This window comes from Musca vetustissima, unplaced genomic scaffold (genome assembly GCF_032173495.1).
Source record: "Musca vetustissima isolate MV318-11 ecotype Yass unplaced genomic scaffold, APGP_CSIRO_Mvet_v1 utg36161, whole genome shotgun sequence".
NCBI classification, from domain to species: domain Eukaryota; kingdom Metazoa; phylum Arthropoda; class Insecta; order Diptera; family Muscidae; genus Musca; species Musca vetustissima.
In genome coordinates, this window is record NW_026886916.1 from 33,155 (window position 1) to 55,148 (window position 21,994).

Here is a 21,994-nt window from a genome sequence, read left to right on the forward strand (position 1 = left end):
ATCAAATATTACTGCGATGAAAATAATAAAAATGAAAATAATTAATAAACGGACATCGGTTTAACAACCGGCCACCAGCAGATATAAAGGAGGTGCTTTTATGATAATCGGGGAAATCTTCTGTAGATGTCTGTGGAGTCAAATAGGTTTGGAAAACGAACCCTTGACTGGGGAAGTATTAGTTGTAGTCGCTGTCTAGTCGAGTGGGATTGTAAGACGAGCCCTCGGATACCAGTGAAGTAGCTCCTGAATAGTCGAGTGGGGTTGAAAAAGAGCCCTCAACTCCCAACAGAATTAGTTGTGTAGTAGTCCATGTCTACTCGAGTGGGCTTGCAAAATGAGCCCTCGGCTACCAGGGAAGTAGTCGCATCCTTTCGGGTAGGGGCTGAAGTAGTTGCTATCTAGGGCCTAGCTGCCGCTAAACTTCTGTGTGCCATCATTTTTCATCAAACCGGCGCTGTGTCAAGCTGCCGCCAACCTCCTGTGTGCCGTAACCTCTCATTGTGTTGCTGCTGTGTCAACCTGGCACCAAATTTCTTTGTGCCGCCTATATCCGGGTACCGTTCATCGTGCCGCTGTAGCAAAATACTGCCAACCTGCTGCCGTCGCCGTTCTTTTGGCTCTAACATACGTGCTATAAATGTCGACCGAGTAGCCATAATTGAAATACATCTACCAACAATTCTAAATTATATTTAATCCTCAGACGCCGCCTTTATTCAGATTATCATCTCGTATCAAAACTACTTCTGATACCACATATCAAAACCTACATAGGTTTTCTACCAATGAGGAATCCAAAATATCAAATTCGGTTCAAAACTCATACCCAAACTCCCCAATATAAGGCAGGAAATACTATAGTGTCGGATCACGTCACTGATCCTCATCATTTCCCTTAGTTTTTTATTGGGATATTCTCCGCAGAAGCTATTTATTGGTTCTTTACAAAAATCCTTTCATACCCAAATGTCTCTTGTGACAAATCGAAGTAATTACGTTACCACCTCAATGAGAAGTTCGTTGGCGCCTGACTTCATGGTCAACAAGGCATTTGCAAAGAACTACAATACATTTCCCACTGCTAATTTGCGGAACCTGTAGCCATCCCCCTCCTCCCCCTTGCTTAACTTCCTTATGGAAGCTATATTTAAATCTGAACCGATTTCGACAAATCTTTACACACTACATTCTAGTATCAATTTGATACGTTGTACAAAATTTCTTCTCAATCGAACAAAAGTTGGGTATTTTGTGCAAAATTTGATAGCTATCGGACATTTTTGACACATATCCGTACCAAAAATGAATAATATTGACCCAACATTCAGGGTAGCCCTATATAACGGTAATCCTCAATACTCGGTATTTTCGGGATTTTGGGCACGTTTTTCCATTGATTTGGCTGTAATTTGGTACTTTGGGGTTTCATTGAATTTAGTATTTTGTATTCTTATTGGCTGTCAAATCTAAATACAAAAAATATTAGTATCGATCTCCGTTTTATTATAGTCCCATATAACGGCATCCTTATTATTAGATATTTTGAGAATTTTAATCAGTTTTTTCTCACGCATTTTTCGGTATGTTCAAGGTCCTATCATAACATGAGATTTCTCATAGGAGCTAACATTTTTTTATTTTTTGTTTTTTAGATATTTTAATTGTCATCCTTGTGATGGAGGATATACAAGTTTGGACGGGCCGAACATAGAATTGTTATACCCTACACAACTATGTTGTCAGGGAATTATAGCTATTTGTGCAGCCTCAAGAGCTTGTAACGCCGCGAAATATTGGTCCCAGACCCACCTTTAAGTATACCGATGGTCATATATCGACTAGCTGAGTCGATCTAGACATGTGTGCCAGTCCGTTTGTCCATTATAATTTGTAAATCGCTAAAGGCCACAGTTACGGATGGGTTCTGTCCAATGAAAATCCCTATTGTTTTTGGTAAAGATTGGTTAATATTTAGGGAATGAAATGGACCAAAAACTTTATTTTTGTCTGGTTTTCTGGTCGCTCCAGGGGCCGTAATTATGGCCCGAAAATCGCGAAATTTTACATTGAGAACGGGATCGGGCTAATGAATAAGCATGCCTGTTTTGATAAAGATTGGTCAATATTTAGAGGGTCATATTTTTGGCTTATATTTTTGCCCCTGAAGGGCAAAGACCCTTGAACTTGATAGTATATCCAAGGGGAATGGTTGATCTTTTAATACCAATTATATGGTCGTATGTACTCAGATGTGGGAGTTACACTTAAATATTTACTTACGTATTGAGATATTATTACACTAGAGGGCGGAAATATAGCGCTGATCGCTTTGAAACTTTCCATGGGGATCCAGGTATGGTCAAGGACGCCTATAATTTTCGGTGATGATCAGATAATAAGTTTGGAATGAAGTGTACCGAAAACTTAATTTTTTTACGGACAAAACTGTGCAAATATCACGAAATATTGCCCAGGCTCGGAATAAACATCCGCAAAAAAAGTGAGAGTTACGTGGTAGTTGTGTAGGGTATCTTATGGTAGGCCCCGTGTGACTATACTGATCGGCTCACTGGTTTTTACTTGTTTCTTTCTCACTTTCTTTGATATGAAACCAGTACTTAAAGTTTTATAGATTGCGTTCATAAAATGCAGGAATCCTGACATTGGCTACACTTTCTGAACACTAGTCATACCACAGATCTACCTCTTATCCGAATCCTAAACACCAACAACGTTCCTCATATTTAATTTGAAAATTTTAACTCAATTCATTCATTCTACCAATTTTAGTACCATATACTAATATTCGTTCACTATAAGATTCATTTTCAAAGTTATCTCCTAACCACAACCCTATACACCAACAATAACACAGTACACAATAAACTTTTTACAAAATTTAGTAGCATTTAGTACTTTTTGTGAACTTATAGTACATACAAATTTCCGAAAATGTCTTTCTACTTTAGGACTACACAAAAAACAGTGATCTCCATACCAATTTTCAAATTCCTGTTCGCACTTTTCGTATTATCTCCTTTCGTTAAGTGGTTATAGATCCGTCAAACATCATATCGCAAATCTGATAAATAAATTTAAAATGACCATATTCAACTTCTTGATATATTACTTTGTATCATCGGAAATTTTACATCCATACCCATTACTGATATTGGTGGTTTTTAAACAATTCAGTTGGTAGCAACATCTACAATACTCAGTTTCTTGTACCTCCACATATCTTTGATTGGATGGCTGTATAACACCAGCAGGAAATACAAGAGCTTACAGCTGTTGTTTCTTTGCTGGCGTGCCTGCTTACTTACTTGCCTGCCTGCCAGTTTCAAATGTGTATGTGTGTGTCTCTATAGCCAAGATACATTCCGAAGATATGTTGTGTTATACAAAAAAGCAAACAAAATCCACATATATAGTCTCTCGGGATAAAATATCTACAGTGTAGGATACGTTACCCAGTCACTGTTACTGCTGCTGCTGTCGTTCTTGTTGTTGTTATTAAGCCAATACCATTGGGTGCGGGTGGGGGAGTAAGCAATAAATTTTATGAGTAGTAAAAACGAATACAAATACATCTCGACTGACCAAAATACACCAGCATGTAGTACAACTACACTGCCACACACACACACATGCAAGTAAGTAGCAAAGGTTTTTCTGTTCTTCTCCATGAAGATACTGTAAAGGGGTAAGTCCTCCGAATTGAATGACCAAAGATGTCAGTTGCTTCCTGTGATGCTGACACTTATGTTATTGCCAAAAGGCATTGGTTGGTTGGTTGCTTTCGATGGTCATGGAACTTTTCCGACAATGTTGTCCACTTTAACATTGCCCCGGGAGAGGATGGCACCAACCAAGTAATAGCGTATTGGCTCTGACTCGACTGATAATGACCAGTTTTTATTACAAACTTGGTTATGCTGCTGCAACTGCTCGATTCTGTTGTAGCTATAAAAATATTTTTTTCTTTCATTGCTCCGCTTCACTGCCCCGCCAGCACTCATTCTAATTGTAAAAATTTCATTTTATTTTCCTTTAGTATTAGTGGGTAGAGGAGTTTTTTTTTCAAATATTGGAAGTAAATGTGTGAGAGAAAAAAACATTTAGTTTTTATTACATTAAAGCTCTATAATGTAATTGAAGATGGTTAATTTAATGGGTGCTTAAATTAACCAGATATGTGCAATAGAAAATATGAATTACATTTGGTGTTCTGCTATGAAATAATAAAATTTATTTATTTTTATGTCAAATGAAGAATTGAGTTTTGGTGTGCAATAATATTAAATTTAGATTGAGATTAAGTGCGGTCTATAAAAGCAATAATGGATTTATTGTGATCCAACAATGATTTTTGATACGTTTTTATTTTGAAATCGGAGATTTCCTGTAAATGACACGATTTTTGAGGGATTAATCTTAAACTTCTTTTTCGAAATAAAGTGCAGAGGATGTTAGTAGAAAATGTGTTCTGCCATGAAATAATATTTTTGAGATTTTTTTAGTTCAATCGTCACTTTCGTCAATGAACGTATCGGTCTAGATGAACGATTGGATCAAAAATAACTAGGAGAACGAGAACGAACGATTACATGACCGAAAGCATCGGGTCTAGTAACGCTATTTTAATAATTTTCGATAATCCTAGTTCTTACCAGAGCCAGATATACTCTGGTAAGAACATGCCAGCCATCGACAACAAGGACTTTTCTTTGATTAAAAAAACCAGTAAGGAAAATAGTAAAGTCGGACTGGGCCGACTATATGATACCCTACACCACTTTGGGTACATATGTATCCGAAAATCGTCGTGGATCTTTAGTGCACAATTTACTTAAAATCAGACGAATATATATATATATATATATAGGAGGTGTACACATCATTCCAGACTTAATACCCATACCTAAAATCGGGCGAAACTATATATGGAAGCTATATCTAAAGCTGAACCGATTTTCTCGAAACATAGCACACGTCATTTTAGACGTAATTCAATACGCTATGCCAAAATTCGTGCAAATCAAATGATTTTCAGGGCTTTGGTGCACCATTTACCTACAATCGGGCGAAACTATATATGGGAGCTATATCTAAATATGAACCGATTTTCAGGAAACATAGCACACATCATTCTAGACCTAATTTAGTAGGATATACCAAATTTCATGCAAATCGAAAGATATATAGGGACTTTGGTACACCATTTACCGTAAATCGGTCGAAACTATATATGGGAACTATACTAAATCTGAACCGATTTTCACGAAATTTAGCACACATCGTTCTAGACTTAATCAAGTACGCTATGCCAAATTTCGTACAAATCGATGGATATATAGGGACTTTGGTACACCATTTACCTGAAATCGGACGAAAATATATATGGAAGCTATATCTAAATCTGAACCGATTTTCACGCACACGTTATTCTAGACTTAATTCAATACGCTATGCCAAAATTCGTATAAATCAAATGATTTTCAGGGACTTTGGTGCACCATTTATCTAAAATCGCGCGAAATTATATATGGGAGCTATATCTAAATCTAAACCGATTTTCACGAAACTTGGCACACATCATTCTAGACCTAATTCAGTAGGCTGTATATTGCGTGCAAATCGAAAGATATTTAGGGACTTTGGTACCTCATTTATCTTAAATCGGACGAAAATATATATGGGAGCTATATCTAAATCTAGACCGATTTTTCCCAATTTTAATAGGGTTCGTCCTTGGGCCAAATAAGTGACCTATGCCAAATTTCATCCAATTCGGGTCATAAAAATTGTTTACAATTTAACATGGACAGACGGACGGACATGCATAAATCGACTGAGAAAGTGATTCTATACATATTCTCAAAAGGAACCATGGGTCTATCTCGATTATTTTTGCCTGTTACAAACATATGCTCAAAGACATAATACCCTGTACCACAGTGTGGTGAAGGGTATAAAAAAAACAACAGCCGGTTGAAACTCGTGGAAATTTGAAGCCAAAGTAAGGGGGATGGTGTTTCCTTAAATAAAATCTGAAATTCGAATGGAAAAGAGTAGTTACCATAACTGAACCCAAAGGTTCAAATTGAACGTTGAATTTTGCACATACATACATACTTCTACGATGTTTTTAAAATTGTGATATTTTGTAGTTTTTCAATAAAACTTAAATTTTAATAGGAAGGGGTAGTTACCATAAGAGGACCCAATGGGCCCAATTATTACTACTCGTAGGATGTTTGCAATTGGAACATGGGATACACCGGTTCACTTTTTAGGGTAGCTCTCATATAACGGAAGCTGCCAATATTCGGTATTTTTTTCTACCAAAATGACCGTAAGTTGGTATATTGCGTTATCATTGGTTTGTAAATCTTCCAACTAAAAAGTATCAGCATTGGTTTAACAGGGTAGCCCCCATTTAACACTACAGCTACAAATTTCTCCATATAATGGTATCCCCAATATTCGGTATTTTGGGGGTTTTGGGCAAGTTTTTAAAATAATTGGCTTTAATTTGAGTTAGCAGGATCGCATAGGGTGACAAATCTTCTTACAAAAAAATTATCAATGTCGGTTCAGGTTTTCGTATAGATATCATAGAACTGGATTACGATGGCTTTAAACGTATTTTGTACCGATGTGGGTGTAATTTGATATAGGCCGATGTTTTGACGTAGTCCCCATGTGAGGCTAGCACGCCATTGTCAGTAGTTTGAAGGCTTTAATCACATTTCTTCATATAAACATCTTTGCCGAAAATTGTCTTTATCGAAGTTTTCATATTGGTGTCCAACCTAAAATACACGTCCCATTTTCATTATTATTAAGGTTTTAGCCCAATTTTCTAATCGAAGTGGCTAGAATTTGACATATCGGATTTCTCGTGGCTAAAATAATTTCTACCCAGAATTCATTCAATACCGGTTGATTTGTATACCCTACACCAGCAACGTACACAGGATTTAATTTCGGCCCCCGGGCCGCCCCCTCCCTACGTACCTGCCCTACACAACAATTTTGTGTGGGTATTACAACTTTGTGTGGCCCTGAGGGTTTGTAACGCCGCGAAATATTACTCCTAGTATACCGATTTTCATATATCGACTACCAGAGGCGATCTAGACATGCGTGTCCCGTACATCTGTCCTTCGGTTCATTGTTGTTTATAAACACTGTGGCCTGTTATGAACCAAACGTCACGAAATTTAGCGAATAGAACGGATTCCGGCCAAAGAGGACCTATACCCTTTTTGTGAACCCTTTTGGTAATGATCGATTAATATTTAGGGATAGAAATGTATCAAAAACTACACGCTACAATTATGACACGAATATCACAAAAGTTTACACTAGGAAAGAAATCTGTCCGAAGAATAAACATGGCGGTTTTGAGGAAGATAGGTCAATATTTAGTGGGTCAAATGGACTTTTGTGTGAAAAGTGCCAAATAAATCCATTATTTTTATATGAACTATACAACTTTATTTAACATGCTTCGGAATGTCCGATTTGGGGCAAATATGCACCGTTGTTTGGATGATTTATTGCCACGTAACTTCATAATGCCTCTCTCATAGAAGTCCTCCTCTCTATTTGCAAAAAAATCTGGATTTTCACAATAGAATAGAATGATAATCGCTTGGTGTCAGATCCGGACTGTGTGGCGGATGCATTAAAACTTCCCAACCAAGCTCCCGAAGTTTCTGGCGAGTCACTGTTGATGTGTGTGACCTAGCGTTGTCCTGGTGGAACACGACACCTCTCCTGTTGACCGTTTCTGGTCAATTGCTATCTTCAAACGGTCCAGTTCTCATAATAAATAATTCCCTTCCAGTCCCACAAAATTCATAGCAGAACCTTGACCTTCGCTTAAGGTGCTTCACCGCTCTTTGACCACGATCGTTTTCGCATAGGGTTATCGTATGTGATCCATTTCATATTCTCCAGTCACCGTCCCTTTAAGAAATGGATCTATCTCATTCCGTTTGGCCAAGGCTTCGCAGATGGAAATTCGATCCAACCTATTTTTTTCAGTTAATTTGTGTGGCACCCAAGAATCCACCCATGAATCTTTTAGAATCCAGCTTTGTGTAAATGGTTTAAAACAATTTTATGGTCGATTTTTAGCTCCTGAACGATGTTACGACTGCTGACATGCCGGTCAACTTCAATCATTTCCCCGATTTTATCGACATTTTCGACGACCGGCTTAATCGATTTCTTTTTGCTGTAAGTGCTCGGAGGTGAGAGTTATACGTTAATGTTAACAGATGTTAACGTATTCTGATTTTGTTTAGTATTACCAATACCAAACTAGAGGGTGGAAATGTAGCGCTGATGGCTAGGAAATTTTGCATGGCTGGATTTTTGGTCGGGATTTTTAATCTGAACATCACAAATTTTCCATGTCAAATAATTTTTTTTTATTTTATGGAGTAATTTTTTACTCCTTGAAAACATGATTCGAAAAATATACTGCCGAGGTGCTGTTTTGTTTAAATCTTCTCGGTCAAGAGGGTGCGAAATGTTATGAAAATATAGATCCGCAGAAACTTAGAACTCAGTGGTAGGGTATGATATGGTCGGGCCCCTATACTGCTACGCTCACTGGTTTTAAAATAACCCCCATCCCAATTTTCCGTTTAATTTTCCTAATTTGTCTATAATTTGGAACATAATTTTGAACGGAGCATGAACGACCACTACCACATAATGTAATAACATAGTTTACATATATTTTCCGCCCGACCTAAGATATGTTTTTATTAATTTCTCTTTCGAGATGAGCTACATGATCGGAGTTGTAATGAAAAGGAAAGCCAGAGAGATACTACATTCCGGCGTTTCGCCGTTGGTTAAGCGGCTCATCAGGCATATTGGGCAATGTGGCTTACAAATGTCTTTACTTAATAAGTTGTATATTTTTCTTCAATGGTATGCAACTGCATATTGTGCAACCTTAGGAAGATAAGGAGGTGGCTTTGAACGCTAAGGCGCCGGACATCAACAAATGCCATGGGAACCCGGGTTCAAATCCCAGCCGGGCTCAAGCTGAATTTTTGAGTTTGCTGTTTTGTTTAAATCTTCTCGGTCAAGAGGGTGCGAAATGTTATGAAAATATAGATCCGCAGAAACTTAGAACTCAGTGGTAGGGTATGATATGGTCGGGCCCTTATACTGCTACGCTCACTGGTTTTAAAATAACCCCCATCCCAATTTTCCGTTTAATTTTCCTAATTTGTCTATAATTTGGAACATAATTTTGAACGGAGCATGAACGACCACTACCACATAATGTAATAACATAGTTTACATATATTTACCGCCCGACCTAAGATATGTTTTTATTAATTTCTCTTTCGAGATGAGCTACATGATCGGAGTTGTAATGAAAAGGAAAGCCAGAGAGATACTACATTCCGGCGTTTTGCCGTTGGTTAAGCGGCTCATCAGGCATATTGGGCAATGTGGCTTACAAATGTCTTTACTTAATAAGTTGTATATTTTTCTTCAATGGTATGCAACTGCATATTGTGCAACCTTAGGAAGATAAGGAGGTGGCTTTGAACGCTAAGGCGCCGGACATCAACAAATGCCATGGGAACCCGGGTTCAAATCCCAGCCGGGCTCAAGCTGAATTTTTGAGTTTTGTTTTTATGCCTTTTTAGGACGAAGGATCATTCATGTAAATGTTTTTTTATTAATTTCTCTTTCGAGATGAGCTATATGATCGGAGTTGCAATGAAAAGGAAAGCCAGAGAGATACTACATCCCCACCACTATGCGATATTTTACATGCACACCTCAAGGTTGGGGGTTATAAAAAGTTTGGCACGGCGGAACTTACGGCCTTTCGACATGTTTAATAAATAAATGGAATTATATTGAATAACTTGCACGGAGTTGTGTTTAAAACCAGTTCCGATATCGATAAAGCTAATATAGGGTATGAATTTATGCAAATTGCGAACGAAATAAATAACATTCGATTGAGATTAAATTTTTGCACGGCACATTGTTTTGCATTTAGATTATTCATAATTTAGTATAGATTGGCGTGTAACATGTCGGTTGATATATATATATATATACATATATATTAATTACATACTTATCATATCATATCAAGGGTCGTCCGAAGATACTACGCCTTTCCAATCTACAGGGATAATGGAAGAACGTTTGTTAAGCTTAATTGGTGGTTATGCTTGGTTGGTGGTCCGACGATCCCGTCGAACTTTAATTTTTTCTATAATGATTTTATTTATGTTCCCTTTATATTTCAGTTCCTCGATCTCTCTCGCAATCAATTACATGGCATTAATGAAGAACTTGTGTTGCGTATCCAAGCTATTCGCAATGTTCGATTGGATAATAATCCGCTGATATGTGATGAATGTCACATGGGCAAACTAATTGATGTTGTACGACAGGTAAGTTGTTCAAGAAAAAATCATTGTAAAACGTGAAAATTCTATTGTATGTGTGTATAAAATTTCGTAACATTAGATTAAATAAATATTCAATTAAAATAAAATATTTTATAATTAAATATTCATTAAATTATATGTGTAAAGAAATATCAGACGTCTAAATTATTTTGTATTACATTCGAAATTATTAATAATTTGTTTTTGATACTGTCACTTTCACAATTATCTCAATTTCTATAATTTCACAATTATCTCATTATTAAATTTAAAATTTAATATAATTTCATTTATATTTAATATTTAAATTATTTTTCATATTTTTAAATTTGGGGAGATTTTTTTCAATTTTCTTTTTACCACAGAAAAATTAAAATTTTTACGGCATACCACCACCAAAGAATGTGCAATTCATTATGAAAGATTTGTTGTTTCCTTCTTTGCTTTGTGCTAAGTTTTGGTCGAAGCATCTACTACTCCAACTATTTGTCTTGCGAATGTTTGACTTTAAAATCGAATAAAAAAGAAAAGAACTGCAAGAAAATTACGAAACATAAAATTCATATGCAAATGATGTTTCCCGTATTTTGTAAGATCAAAATAAATTTTGTTTTTCAAATAAAAAAATGTATAAAGGAAAATAGTTATTTGTCATAGTAGTTTTTCCTGTAGTCTCGTACTACAATTGTTGCAAGCTATCAGTTGTTGGTGCTTCGTGCAGGGAAGTTATCTATTATCAGTTTTTTTTTTTGTTCTCCCCCTCATATTTCTCAACAGTTCATGGGAGTTTCAGTGCATTTGTTTCCTTTACAGAAATATTCTTTAGTTTAGTTGGGTAATAGTTTTTTCTCCTCCCTTTATTTTTTGTTATGATTTACAATTTGTAATATTTTATTGCTATATTACGGCGTGTATGTGTGTTCCTTTTACAATTTTTCATAAACATTTTTGTTGTATTTATATTTTATTTCGTTTCCTTTCTTAACAGTTACAATGGAAATGGGAAACATATCCGATTTGTTTTCTACCAAAAACTTTACGGGGTGCCGAAATAACAGACTTGGATGCAAATGGACTGGATTCCTGTTTGGAATATATTACCGATGAGGAACAGAATGCTGCAAGTACATCGCACAATTTTCTTGAAGCAGGTAAGTGCAAGTGGTAAAAATATGTTTAATTTTTCAACAAGGTCCAATTTATGCGTAATTTTTTCAAGGACCATCTGAGGCGTGGATTTATTAAAGACTCATTTTTAAAGGACCATCCCAGGCGTGGATTTATTAAATAATCATTTTTCAAGGACCGAATTAGGCGTGGATGTATTAAAGAAGAAATTTTTGCAATTTTTTTTTTTTAAAGAAGAAATTTTTGCAAGGACCAATACAAGGCGTGGATTTATTAAAGAAGAAATTTTTGCAATTTTTTTTTTTAAAGAAGAAATTTTTGCAAGGACCAATACAAGGCGTGGATTTATTAAAGAATATTTTTTCAAGGACCAATACAAGGCGTGGATTTATTAAAGAATATTTTTTCAAGGACCAATACAAGGCGTGGATTTATTAAAGAAGAAATTTTTGCAAGGACCAATACAAGGTGTGGATTTATTAAAGAATCATTTTTCCAGGACCAATACAACGGGTGGATTTATTAAAGAAAAAAATTTTGCAAGGACCAATACAAGGCATGGATTTATTTAAGGAAACAATTTTTGCAAGGACCAATACAAGGTGTGGATTTATTAAAGAAGAAATTTTTGTAAGGACCAATACAAGGCGTGGATTTATTAAAGAAGAAATTTTTGCAAGGACCAATACAAGGCGTGGATTAATTAAAGAAGGAATTTTTGCAAGGACCAATACAAGGCGTGGATTTATTAAAGAAGACATTTTTGCAAGGACCAATGCAACGCGTGGATTTATTAAAGAATCATTTTTGAAGGACCAATGGAAGGAGTGGATTTATTAAATAATCATTTTTCAAGAACCGAATTAGGCGTGGATTTATTAAAGAATATTTTTTCAAGGACCATCCCAGGCGTGGATTCATTAAAGAATCCCAAGGCGTGGATTCATTAAAGAAGATTTTTGCAAGGGCTACCCAAGGCGTGGATTCATTAAAGAATCATTTTTCAAGGACCATCCCAGGCGTGGATTTATTAAAGAATCATTTTTCAAGGACCATCCAAGGCGTGGATTTATTAAAGAATCATTTTTCAAGGACCATCCCAGGCGTGGATTTATTAAAGAATAATTTTTCAAGGACCATCCAAGGCGTGGATTTATTAAAGAATAATTTTTCAAGGACCATCCAAGGCGTGGATTTATTAAAGAATAATTTTTCAAGGACCATCCAAGGCGTGGATTTATTAAAGAATAATTTTTCAAGGACCATCGTGGATTGAAATTAAAAAATCATTTTTGACGTCTTATCGAATAGTATATCTTATTAAAAAATTGTAAATATAGGATCTATTTCATTTTTCAAGGACCATCTAAGGCGTGGTACCCCCAATTATTAAAGAAGAAATTTTTGCAAATTCGCTGAAATTACAAGGTACATTGGTTTTATTAAAGAAGAAATCTTTGCAAGGACCAATACAAGGCGTGGATTTATTAAAGAAAAACGTTTTGCAAGGACCAATACAAGGTGTGGATTTATTAAAGAAGCATTTTTCACCAAGAATTGGCTATAATTTAGGGCGTGGATTTATTGGGTAAAGAAACATTTTCTCCACAAAAAATTATAAATATAGGTAAATTTTTTCTAAAGAAACATTTTTCAAGGACCCCCAATTTTCGACATTTGGATTTATTAAAGAATCGTTTTTTCAAGGACCATCGCTGAAATTTGGTATTTTAAAGAATAATTTTCAAATCCCCCCACCAAAAATAAGGCGTGGAATATTAAAGAATCATTTTTGAAGGACCATCGTGATCGCATTTTTCGACCGAATTCGCTGAAATTCGGTACTTTGAGTTCTATTTAGACTATTTAGTCATCTGTTGTAAGCATTCGGCCTTCTTAAGATATTGTGATAAAAAAAAAACTCAAACATGGCTATAATGAAATATATCGGCAGATATTTAGGCATCTCTTCAATAAAGTGATACCTGATAGAATTGAGATAAAAAATTAAAATATTGGGTTCAAAATTGGCATATACCGGTCATTAATTAGGCATAGCCCTCATATAATGATATCCCGAATTATTCACTATTTCCTACATTATGTAACCAATATTGGTCCCCCTTTAGGCATACCCTCATATAACTTCGTACTCTAAATTGAAGTAGTTTGAAGATTTTATACTCTACCATGCATTATCAGTATCAGTCCACTTTTTGGATATTACAGATTTTAGGAAAAATCTCCATTAAAAATTGCTGAAGTTTGTATTTGGTGTACATAATGGGTTACATAAATCGGTTTGTAGAATTATCGGTATATGCCCACTTTTATGTTATGTTCCTATATTTTCATTTCTAGTACCTGTCAATATATCTATGGTGGAGGGTATCCAAAGTTCGGCCAGGCCGAAATTGACGCTTTTTTACTTGTTTTTTGGTTATTAAAATTTGATTCCGTTACTAATATTTTCTTCCCTATCTATTTTTTTATTTTATTACAGGTGGTCTCAACACTCTTGCCATTCTGGGTGGTGTTATATTTGTTCTAATTGCCATCATAATAATCTCAGTGGCAATCTGTTTTTCGAGAAATCGTGCACGGTACTATACACGAGAGGATCATCTTAATGGAAGTAAGTTTCAAAACTTGACTAATAAAAACAAACAAATAAGCATGGAATGCAATACAAAGAAAACCAAAAAAAAATCAAAAAATACTTTGCAGCAAAAACTGCGAAATGAAAGGAAAACAAAGTTTGATTTAGAGAAAAGTTTTTAATTCAACTATTGTTTATTGGCTGGAACTGCTAATAAAAATTCTAAAAAGGTTGTGCACAGAAGGAATGATGGAAAATTTGATTTAAAATAAATCAAATGCAAGAATGGAACAAAAAGCGGCTATATCCAACACATTGCCATTGTGTCGTGCCTAAAAGCTTTAAGGCAGATTTTTTTCATTTCTTTCTTCTCTAAATTGCAGTACAAAATTAAATTTGGCAATAATACAAATATTGTTGTTATGCGATTTGACCCAGTTGTTGGTTTTGAAAACTTTTTCCAGTATAAAATAAAACTAAATATCATCATCAGTTTGTTTCCTCAATTATATATTTGCAACATTTGTTTCCATTTAATATATGTATATTGGCAAGAGTGTGTTTGTATGTGTGTGAGTGTTTGTGCCTACATCATAACATTTTAACTTTTGCCACTACTGCAACACTACAATCAATTCTCAGGATTTGATTTTTTTTAATTTTGGCAAAGCATCGAGTTTCAAAGACCATTGCCTCTACCATCATCCATCCATTGGTAGCAACACCATTGCATAAATTGAAGAATTTCGGCAATTCTTTATATTTTGGTGTGATTTTTATAGCAAAACTCTTTTTTCGTTGTTATAACAAACAATTGGCTGGCTGGTTGGCCGGTCAACAAACAAACAGGCAAACAAACAGCAAAACCATCAAAAATTTATTTTCTTACTTTTAATGGTACTTAAAACTGTTCCCAAAGAGGAAGGCACAACTTTTTTCGTTGTATTTTCGAAAACAAAATTCAAACTTTTCCCTTCTTCCGCAACATATTGTTGGCGAAATTATGGTGCAGCCATTTTTTTATTTATTTTTTTTTCGCCCAAAAAATATTTTCATTACCGAACAAGTAAAAGCGAACGACGGAATGGTTTGTGGTTGTTAGTTACTGAATTTTTGTTTGGCATTCATTCAGTTCAGTAAGGTTTCTGGTGGTTTTTATTTTATTAACATTTTTTGTTCAAGCAATTAAAAAGCTACAACGAAATTCATGGCGTAAATGGGTAGAGAACAACAATAAAATAAATAAAATTTATTGTCATTTCGCGCAACGAAAGTGTGGCCATGTTAGTTGTTATTTGATAATGTCATTTGCAGGGAATTGATGGCTTACTTAAAGAGAGTGAAAATATTTTTTTCTTAGAAGTATATTGAATTTTTATACTATGTTGTCAGGTTATAGCTTTGTGCAGCCCCAATATTTTGTAACCCCGCGAAATTTTGTCCCAGACCCACCTTCACGTATACCGATCGTCATATATCGACTAGCTGAGTCGATCTAGACATGTGTGTCCGTCCGTCTGTCTGTCCATTATAATTTGTAACCACGATACAGGCCACAGCTATGGAACAATCTTCACGAAATTTTGCATGTAGGATGGGTTTTGGCCAATGAAGGGTATATTGTTATACCCTTCACCACACTGTGGTACAGGGTATTATGTCTATGTGCATATTTGTGTAACAGGCGAAAGGAAACGAGATAGACACATTGTTCCTTTTGAGAATATGCATAGAATCACTTTTTAAGTCGATTTATGCGTGTCCGTCTGTCTGTCTGTCCATGTTAAATTGTAAACAAAGTACAGATCGCGTTTTTCATTCGAATTGGATGCAATTTGACACAGATCATTTATTTGAATCCTATTGAAATTGAAAACAGATTTGGCATATATAGTCGATTTTAGGTAAATGGGGCACCACAGTACCTACATATCATTCGATTTCCACGAAATTTGGTATTGCGTACTGGATTGAGTCTAGAATGATGTGTGCTAAGAAAATCGGTTCAGATTTAGATATAGCTCCCATATATAGTTTCGCCCGATTTTAGGTAAATGGTGCACCAAAGTCCCTGAAAATCATTTGATTTGCACGAATTTTGGCATAGCGTATTGACTTAAGTCTAGAATGACGTGTGCCAAATTTCGTGAAAATCGGTTCAGATTTAGATATATATTTTCGTCCGAGTTTAGGTAAATGGTCTACCAAAGCCCATATATATCTTTCGATTTGCACGAATTTTGGCATAGCGTATTGAATTAAGTCTAGAATGACGTGTGCTACGTGAAAAAGTCAGATTTAGACATATATATATTTTCACCCGATTTTATGTAATTGGTGCACCAAAAGTCTCTGAAAAACATTCGATTTGCACGAAATTTGTCATAGCGTACTGAATTAGGTCTAGAATGACGTGTGCTAAGTTTCGTGAAAATCGGTTCAGATTTAGATATGGCTCCCATATATAGTTTCGACGGTTATATTTTCGTCCGATTTTAAGTAAATTGTGCACTAAAGATCCAAAGCTGGGCCGATTGACACAACGTACTAAAATTAATATAAAATAATATCTTGCAAGTTTGCTTCAAATCGGTTCAGATATATTTATCTTAATTGTACACCAAATAATCAATAGGTGTCTGATTGAGCATACAGAATAGCGTGTGTCAAGTTTGTTTTAAATCGATTTACATAAATCTGTCCCACTGTGCGCAAACGACTCTAAACTTGCCCAAATGAAACGAGATTTAGCACAGGTTCCAGAAAGACATAAAAATCACATATTTAAGTTCGTTCAATGTCATGTCAAAATTCCTTCAAAAAGGCGACGTCTTTTCGGATACATATGTATAATATAACCAAAGTGGTGAAGGGTATCATATAGTCGGCCCAATCCGACTTTACTACTTTCCTTACTGGTTTTTATATGAACTATGGAACTTTTTTTAACATACTTCTAAATGTCCGATTTGGCACAAATATGCACCGTTTTGTTTTATGATTTGTTGCCATTTTTAAGGAAACTTCATAATGCCTCTCTCAAAGAAGCCCTGCTCTCTATTTGCAAAAAAACTCTAGTAGTCGATTATCATAAGCCTCCCTAGATACCAATTTTTATCATTAAAGAAATTTTACAATGCAAGAAAAATATGATAATCGCTTGGTGCCAAGTCCTGACTGTATGGCGGATGAAGTAAAACTTCCCAATCAAGCTCCCGAAGTTTCTTGCGAGTCACTGTAGATGTGTGTGGCCTAGCGTTGTCCTGGTGGAACACGAGACATCTCATGTTGCCCAATTCTGGCCGTTTCTGGTTAATTGTAAATGGTTTAAAACAGGTTTATGGTCGATTTTTTGACTCCTGGGCGATGTTACGATTGCTAGCATGCCGGTCAACTTTGATAATTTCTCCGATTTTATTGACATTGTCGACGACCGGCCTACCTGTGCGAGTTCATCTTTAACATCAAAAATTCCTGAACGGAATCTACGAAACCAAAATTGCATGTAATTGGCTGTTACAGTATCGGAACCATAAACACCATTCACAATTTTAGCCGCTTGGCTTGCATTTTCGCCTTTGGCAAAGAAAAACTGTAAAATGTACCGAAGTTTTCACTGTGTTCACTTCCATTTTTAACACTCTGTAAATTGCAACTGAATGCCCCAAACCAAAAAAGTTTTTTACTGCTAAATGCCACCATTTTAAAGCATAAATCTGAAATTGTTTGATCGATAATTTACGAGAAATCTATCAGTACAGCCATCTGCCTAAAAAATGGATTTATTTTCCCCAAGAGGAGTGGTGGATGATGGATTTTCTTTAATATATACAAGAGGAGTGGTTGACGTTGAAATTAATACCAATTATATTGCCGTATGTACTTGGATGTGGGAGTTACAGATACATATTTACAGGTGCTCACGTATTCAGATATTATTTAGTAACCCATACCACACTGGAGAGCGGAAATGTAACGCTGATCCCTTTGAAATGTTCCGTGAGGTTACAGTTATGGTCAAGGACAACACCTATAGTTTTCGTTGGTGATCGGTGATTTTAGTATGAAGTGAATCGACAACTTAAACTTTTTTCGAGTCGATATATAGACCACAATTATAAGCCTAACATCACAACACAACCCACGGTGAAAGAAATATGGCAATGTAATTAGAAGGATTGAACTGAATACTAGTAATATTTGTTTACCCCTAGTCGGTCAAGAGTGTACAAATATAGCGAAATATTGCCCAAGCTCAGAATATAGAACCACAGAAAGTTAGATTTTCGTGGAAGTTGTGTAGAGTATCATATGGTCGGCCCCGTCCGCCTTTACTGTTCCGCTCTCTGGTTTATATTAAAATAGTTAATTGATTTTTCCCCGCAATGAGGATTGTGCCCACATAGCCGTATTCCACCATAGTATGGGGATATACTGTACTCAAAATTGTCAGTTTATACACTACAAATATTCAGTAATTCCTACATGACATTATCAATATTGGTCATCCTTTAGGTATAGCCCCACATATAACTTTGCCATCTAAATTTGATTATCTTGAGGATTTTATATACATGTTGCAACCTACCATCGCTTACCAAAATCGGCCCATGATTTGGGGTGCTGAAATTAATATTTCGTGTGAATTGCGACTTTCAGCAATCGACTGGTACAAGTGTTGGTATAGGTCCATTTCTTTGTATTCCCATATAGTCCCACATTATTCCTTACATCGGAACAGTCAATAAAACATCGTCAACAGTCAATAAAATGTAATGAATTTAAAATTTATATTTTTGGAGTAATTTAATGTTTCCGGTCGTCATTGAATTAAAAATTAAGTAACTGTCAGTATACCTATGGTGGAGGATATCCAAAGTTCCGCCCGCCGAAGTTAATATTTATCGGTGAAAAATTGAACGACTGTTTATTTAATGATCTTCATTACATATAAAATCCATCGACATTTCGATAGATTTGTTCTACTCTCTAAGAATATTTTTTTCAAAATTCGAGATCCCCATTTTTGGATAAGAAAATAATTACAGTAGTGTTTATTTTATAATCATCATTACATATAAAACCCATCGATATTTCGAAAATATATTTTTATACCCTACACAACTATGTTGTCAGGGTATTATTGCTTTGTGCAGCCCCAAAAGTTTGTAACGAAGCGAAATATTGGTCCTAGACCCACCTTTAAGTATGTTCAATCTCGACTAGCTGAGTCGATCTAAAATGTGTGTCCGTCCGTCTGTATATATTTGTAAACACGATACAGGCCACAGTTATGGACCAATCTTCACGGAATTTTTCATGTAGGATGGTTTCTGGCCAATGAAGACCCCTATTGTTTTTGGTAAAGATCAGTTAATATTTAGGGGATGAAAAGGACCAAAAACTTTTTTTGTCGGTTTTTCTGGTCGCTCCAGAGGCCGCAATTATGGCCCAAACACCGCGAATTTTTGCATGGAGAAGGGGATCGGACCAAAAAATAAGCATGGCTGTTTTGATAAAGATCGGTCAATATTTAGCGGGTGAAATTGATACCAATTATATTATGGGGATTACACTTAAATATTTACAGGTGCTTACGTATTCATATACTATTTAGTAACCTATTACCACACTGGAGGGCGGAAATATTGCGCTGATCGCTTTGAAATGTTCCATGAGGTTCCAGTTATGGTCAAGGACAACGCCTAAAATGTTAGGTGATGATCAGATAATAATTTTTCGGATGAAGTGGACCGAAAACTTAATTATTTGTACTTTTCGAGTCGAAAGCCGAACATCACAACACAACCCACTGTGAAGGGAATCTGGACAAGTAATTAGAGGGGCTGTACTGATTATTAGTAACATTTGCTGACCTCTAGCCAGTCAAAAGTGTGCAAATATCGCGAAATATTGCCCAATCTCAGAATATAGAACCACAGAAAGATAGATTTTCATGGAAGTTGTGTAGGGTATCGTATGATCGGCCCCATCCGACTATACTGCTCTGCTCACTGGTTTTTCAACTTGTTTCCTTTCTGTTTTAATAAGACTTTTTCCCAAAATAGAAAAACACCTCATAAACCATTTTTCTTTAATTTAATCTCAAAATATCTCTGTGTGAAGCATTGTAATTATGTACATCGTTGCGTATGTGTTATTTTATAACATATTGAACATTATGCATACGCAATGGCTTCCCCACATACGCACACATACACACACACTCAGACTACATTATGAGTTGTGTGGAAAATGTTAATTTCAATGCAATATTTTTTGAATATGTTGCTGCTCAATATTTCCCGGAAAATGTTTTCATTTTGGAAATATATTAAAAACAACAAAAACAAAATAAAACAGAAACCCAAATACATGCAACTGATGATGAAACCACATTTCCACAGAATATCCATCAAATGTGAATTCAACGTAACAACTTCACACAAAAAGTATTATGATGTTGAGTTAAGTTTGCTAGGTTTTCTTTTTTTGCCTTGCTTTTCCTCAAGAGGAATTTAAGTTAATTTAACAGTAAATTTTATTTAAGGGATAGTAGGAGAGAGCGGAGCAATTGTATTATATATCCCTTGGAGAAATGTATTACGTGTTGGGAAATGTTTAACTTTTTCGGGAGAAATCCGAACCAAAAAAAAAAAAATTGCAAACAAACTGATGAGGAAAAATCAAATGAGACTATGTTTTCCCTGCAAAGTGCAAAACTTTATTTGGTTTCTTTTTTGATTTCTGTTAAAAGAATAAAACATTAATTTTTTGTTTTTCTTGCTTTTCTCTTTTTTTGTTTCCTTCTACTACCTTTAGGTGAAGACAAATGCCTGGAAAAGAATCTGGAAACGACCACCACAACCATTACGGCCCATAGCAATGGCTCGGCCACAGCATCACCCACCAATGGCAGCATGAAAAAAACACCCCTAAATGCCAATGGCAATGGCTATGAGAGCATGGCCTCGGAGCCCTTGAATCCCAACAAGACCAGCACCGTGGATAACGTTGAGGCCCAGGCCAATGAAATAAATTTCAAATTCCCCATTGATGATCGCGTGTGTACCATTGATGAACTGATAGTTGTACCACCGACGGCACCACAATTGCCCAGCACAAAACCACCACAAACGATGATGATGACGATGTCATCTGCAACTGGCAACAACTCCTCCGCCATTGCCTCGGGAGTTGCAATGTCAGCAATGGAATCTTCAAGTTGTAGTAACTTGAATTTAAGATACTTAGCAACACCTCTTAACTGTGGCAGTACCACAGCCCAGGCAGCTGTGGCGGCTGCTGCCACAGTTATACCACCGGGGGCGCCATCAGCTGGTGGGACAGCCACAATGCTTGGTGCACCCTTAACACCAGCACATCATCTCAGCGGCGGAGGCGGCAGCAATACAATGCCACCGGAGGCAATAGTTGTAGTACTGCCGCCACCATCGGCCACAATAATCTCATCCGAGCAACTGCCACAACAGCAACGTCAGCAGCAGCCCCACCACCAACAACAACAGCAGCAACAATTGTTGCATTTAACCACACTTGAACCATTGGTCAGCGTTAACTGACCCCAGAGCATTATGGGTCACTCCAATACAATGCGAAACAACACAACATCACTGATGGCAACGACAACATTGATGCCATCACATTTAAACGAAGATTATCATTCGCAGAAGCTGAAACAGCAACAACAACCACCACACACAACCATCAGCCATACATAGATAATGAGTGAATGAACTACTTTTCCCAATGGGAAGAGATGCTACTACATTTAACTACTCTCTTAGCA

At 36.0% G+C, this 21,994-nt stretch overlaps 1 protein-coding gene across 1 annotated transcript in view; it reads left to right on the forward strand.

The window, feature by feature from the left end:
- LOC133334387 (toll-like receptor 2) overlaps positions 1–21,767 on the forward strand; it is a 47,175-nt gene extending 25,408 nt beyond the window's left edge. The window contains exons 8-11 of the mRNA XM_061542684.1: positions 10,314–10,460; positions 11,446–11,608; positions 14,089–14,220; positions 21,007–21,767. Of these exons, the coding sequence (XP_061398668.1) occupies positions 10,314–10,460; positions 11,446–11,608; positions 14,089–14,220; positions 21,007–21,767 (1,203 nt within the window). The remainder of the gene's footprint in view (positions 1–10,313; positions 10,461–11,445; positions 11,609–14,088; positions 14,221–21,006) is intronic.
- The last annotated feature ends 227 nt before the right edge of the window (positions 21,768–21,994 follow it).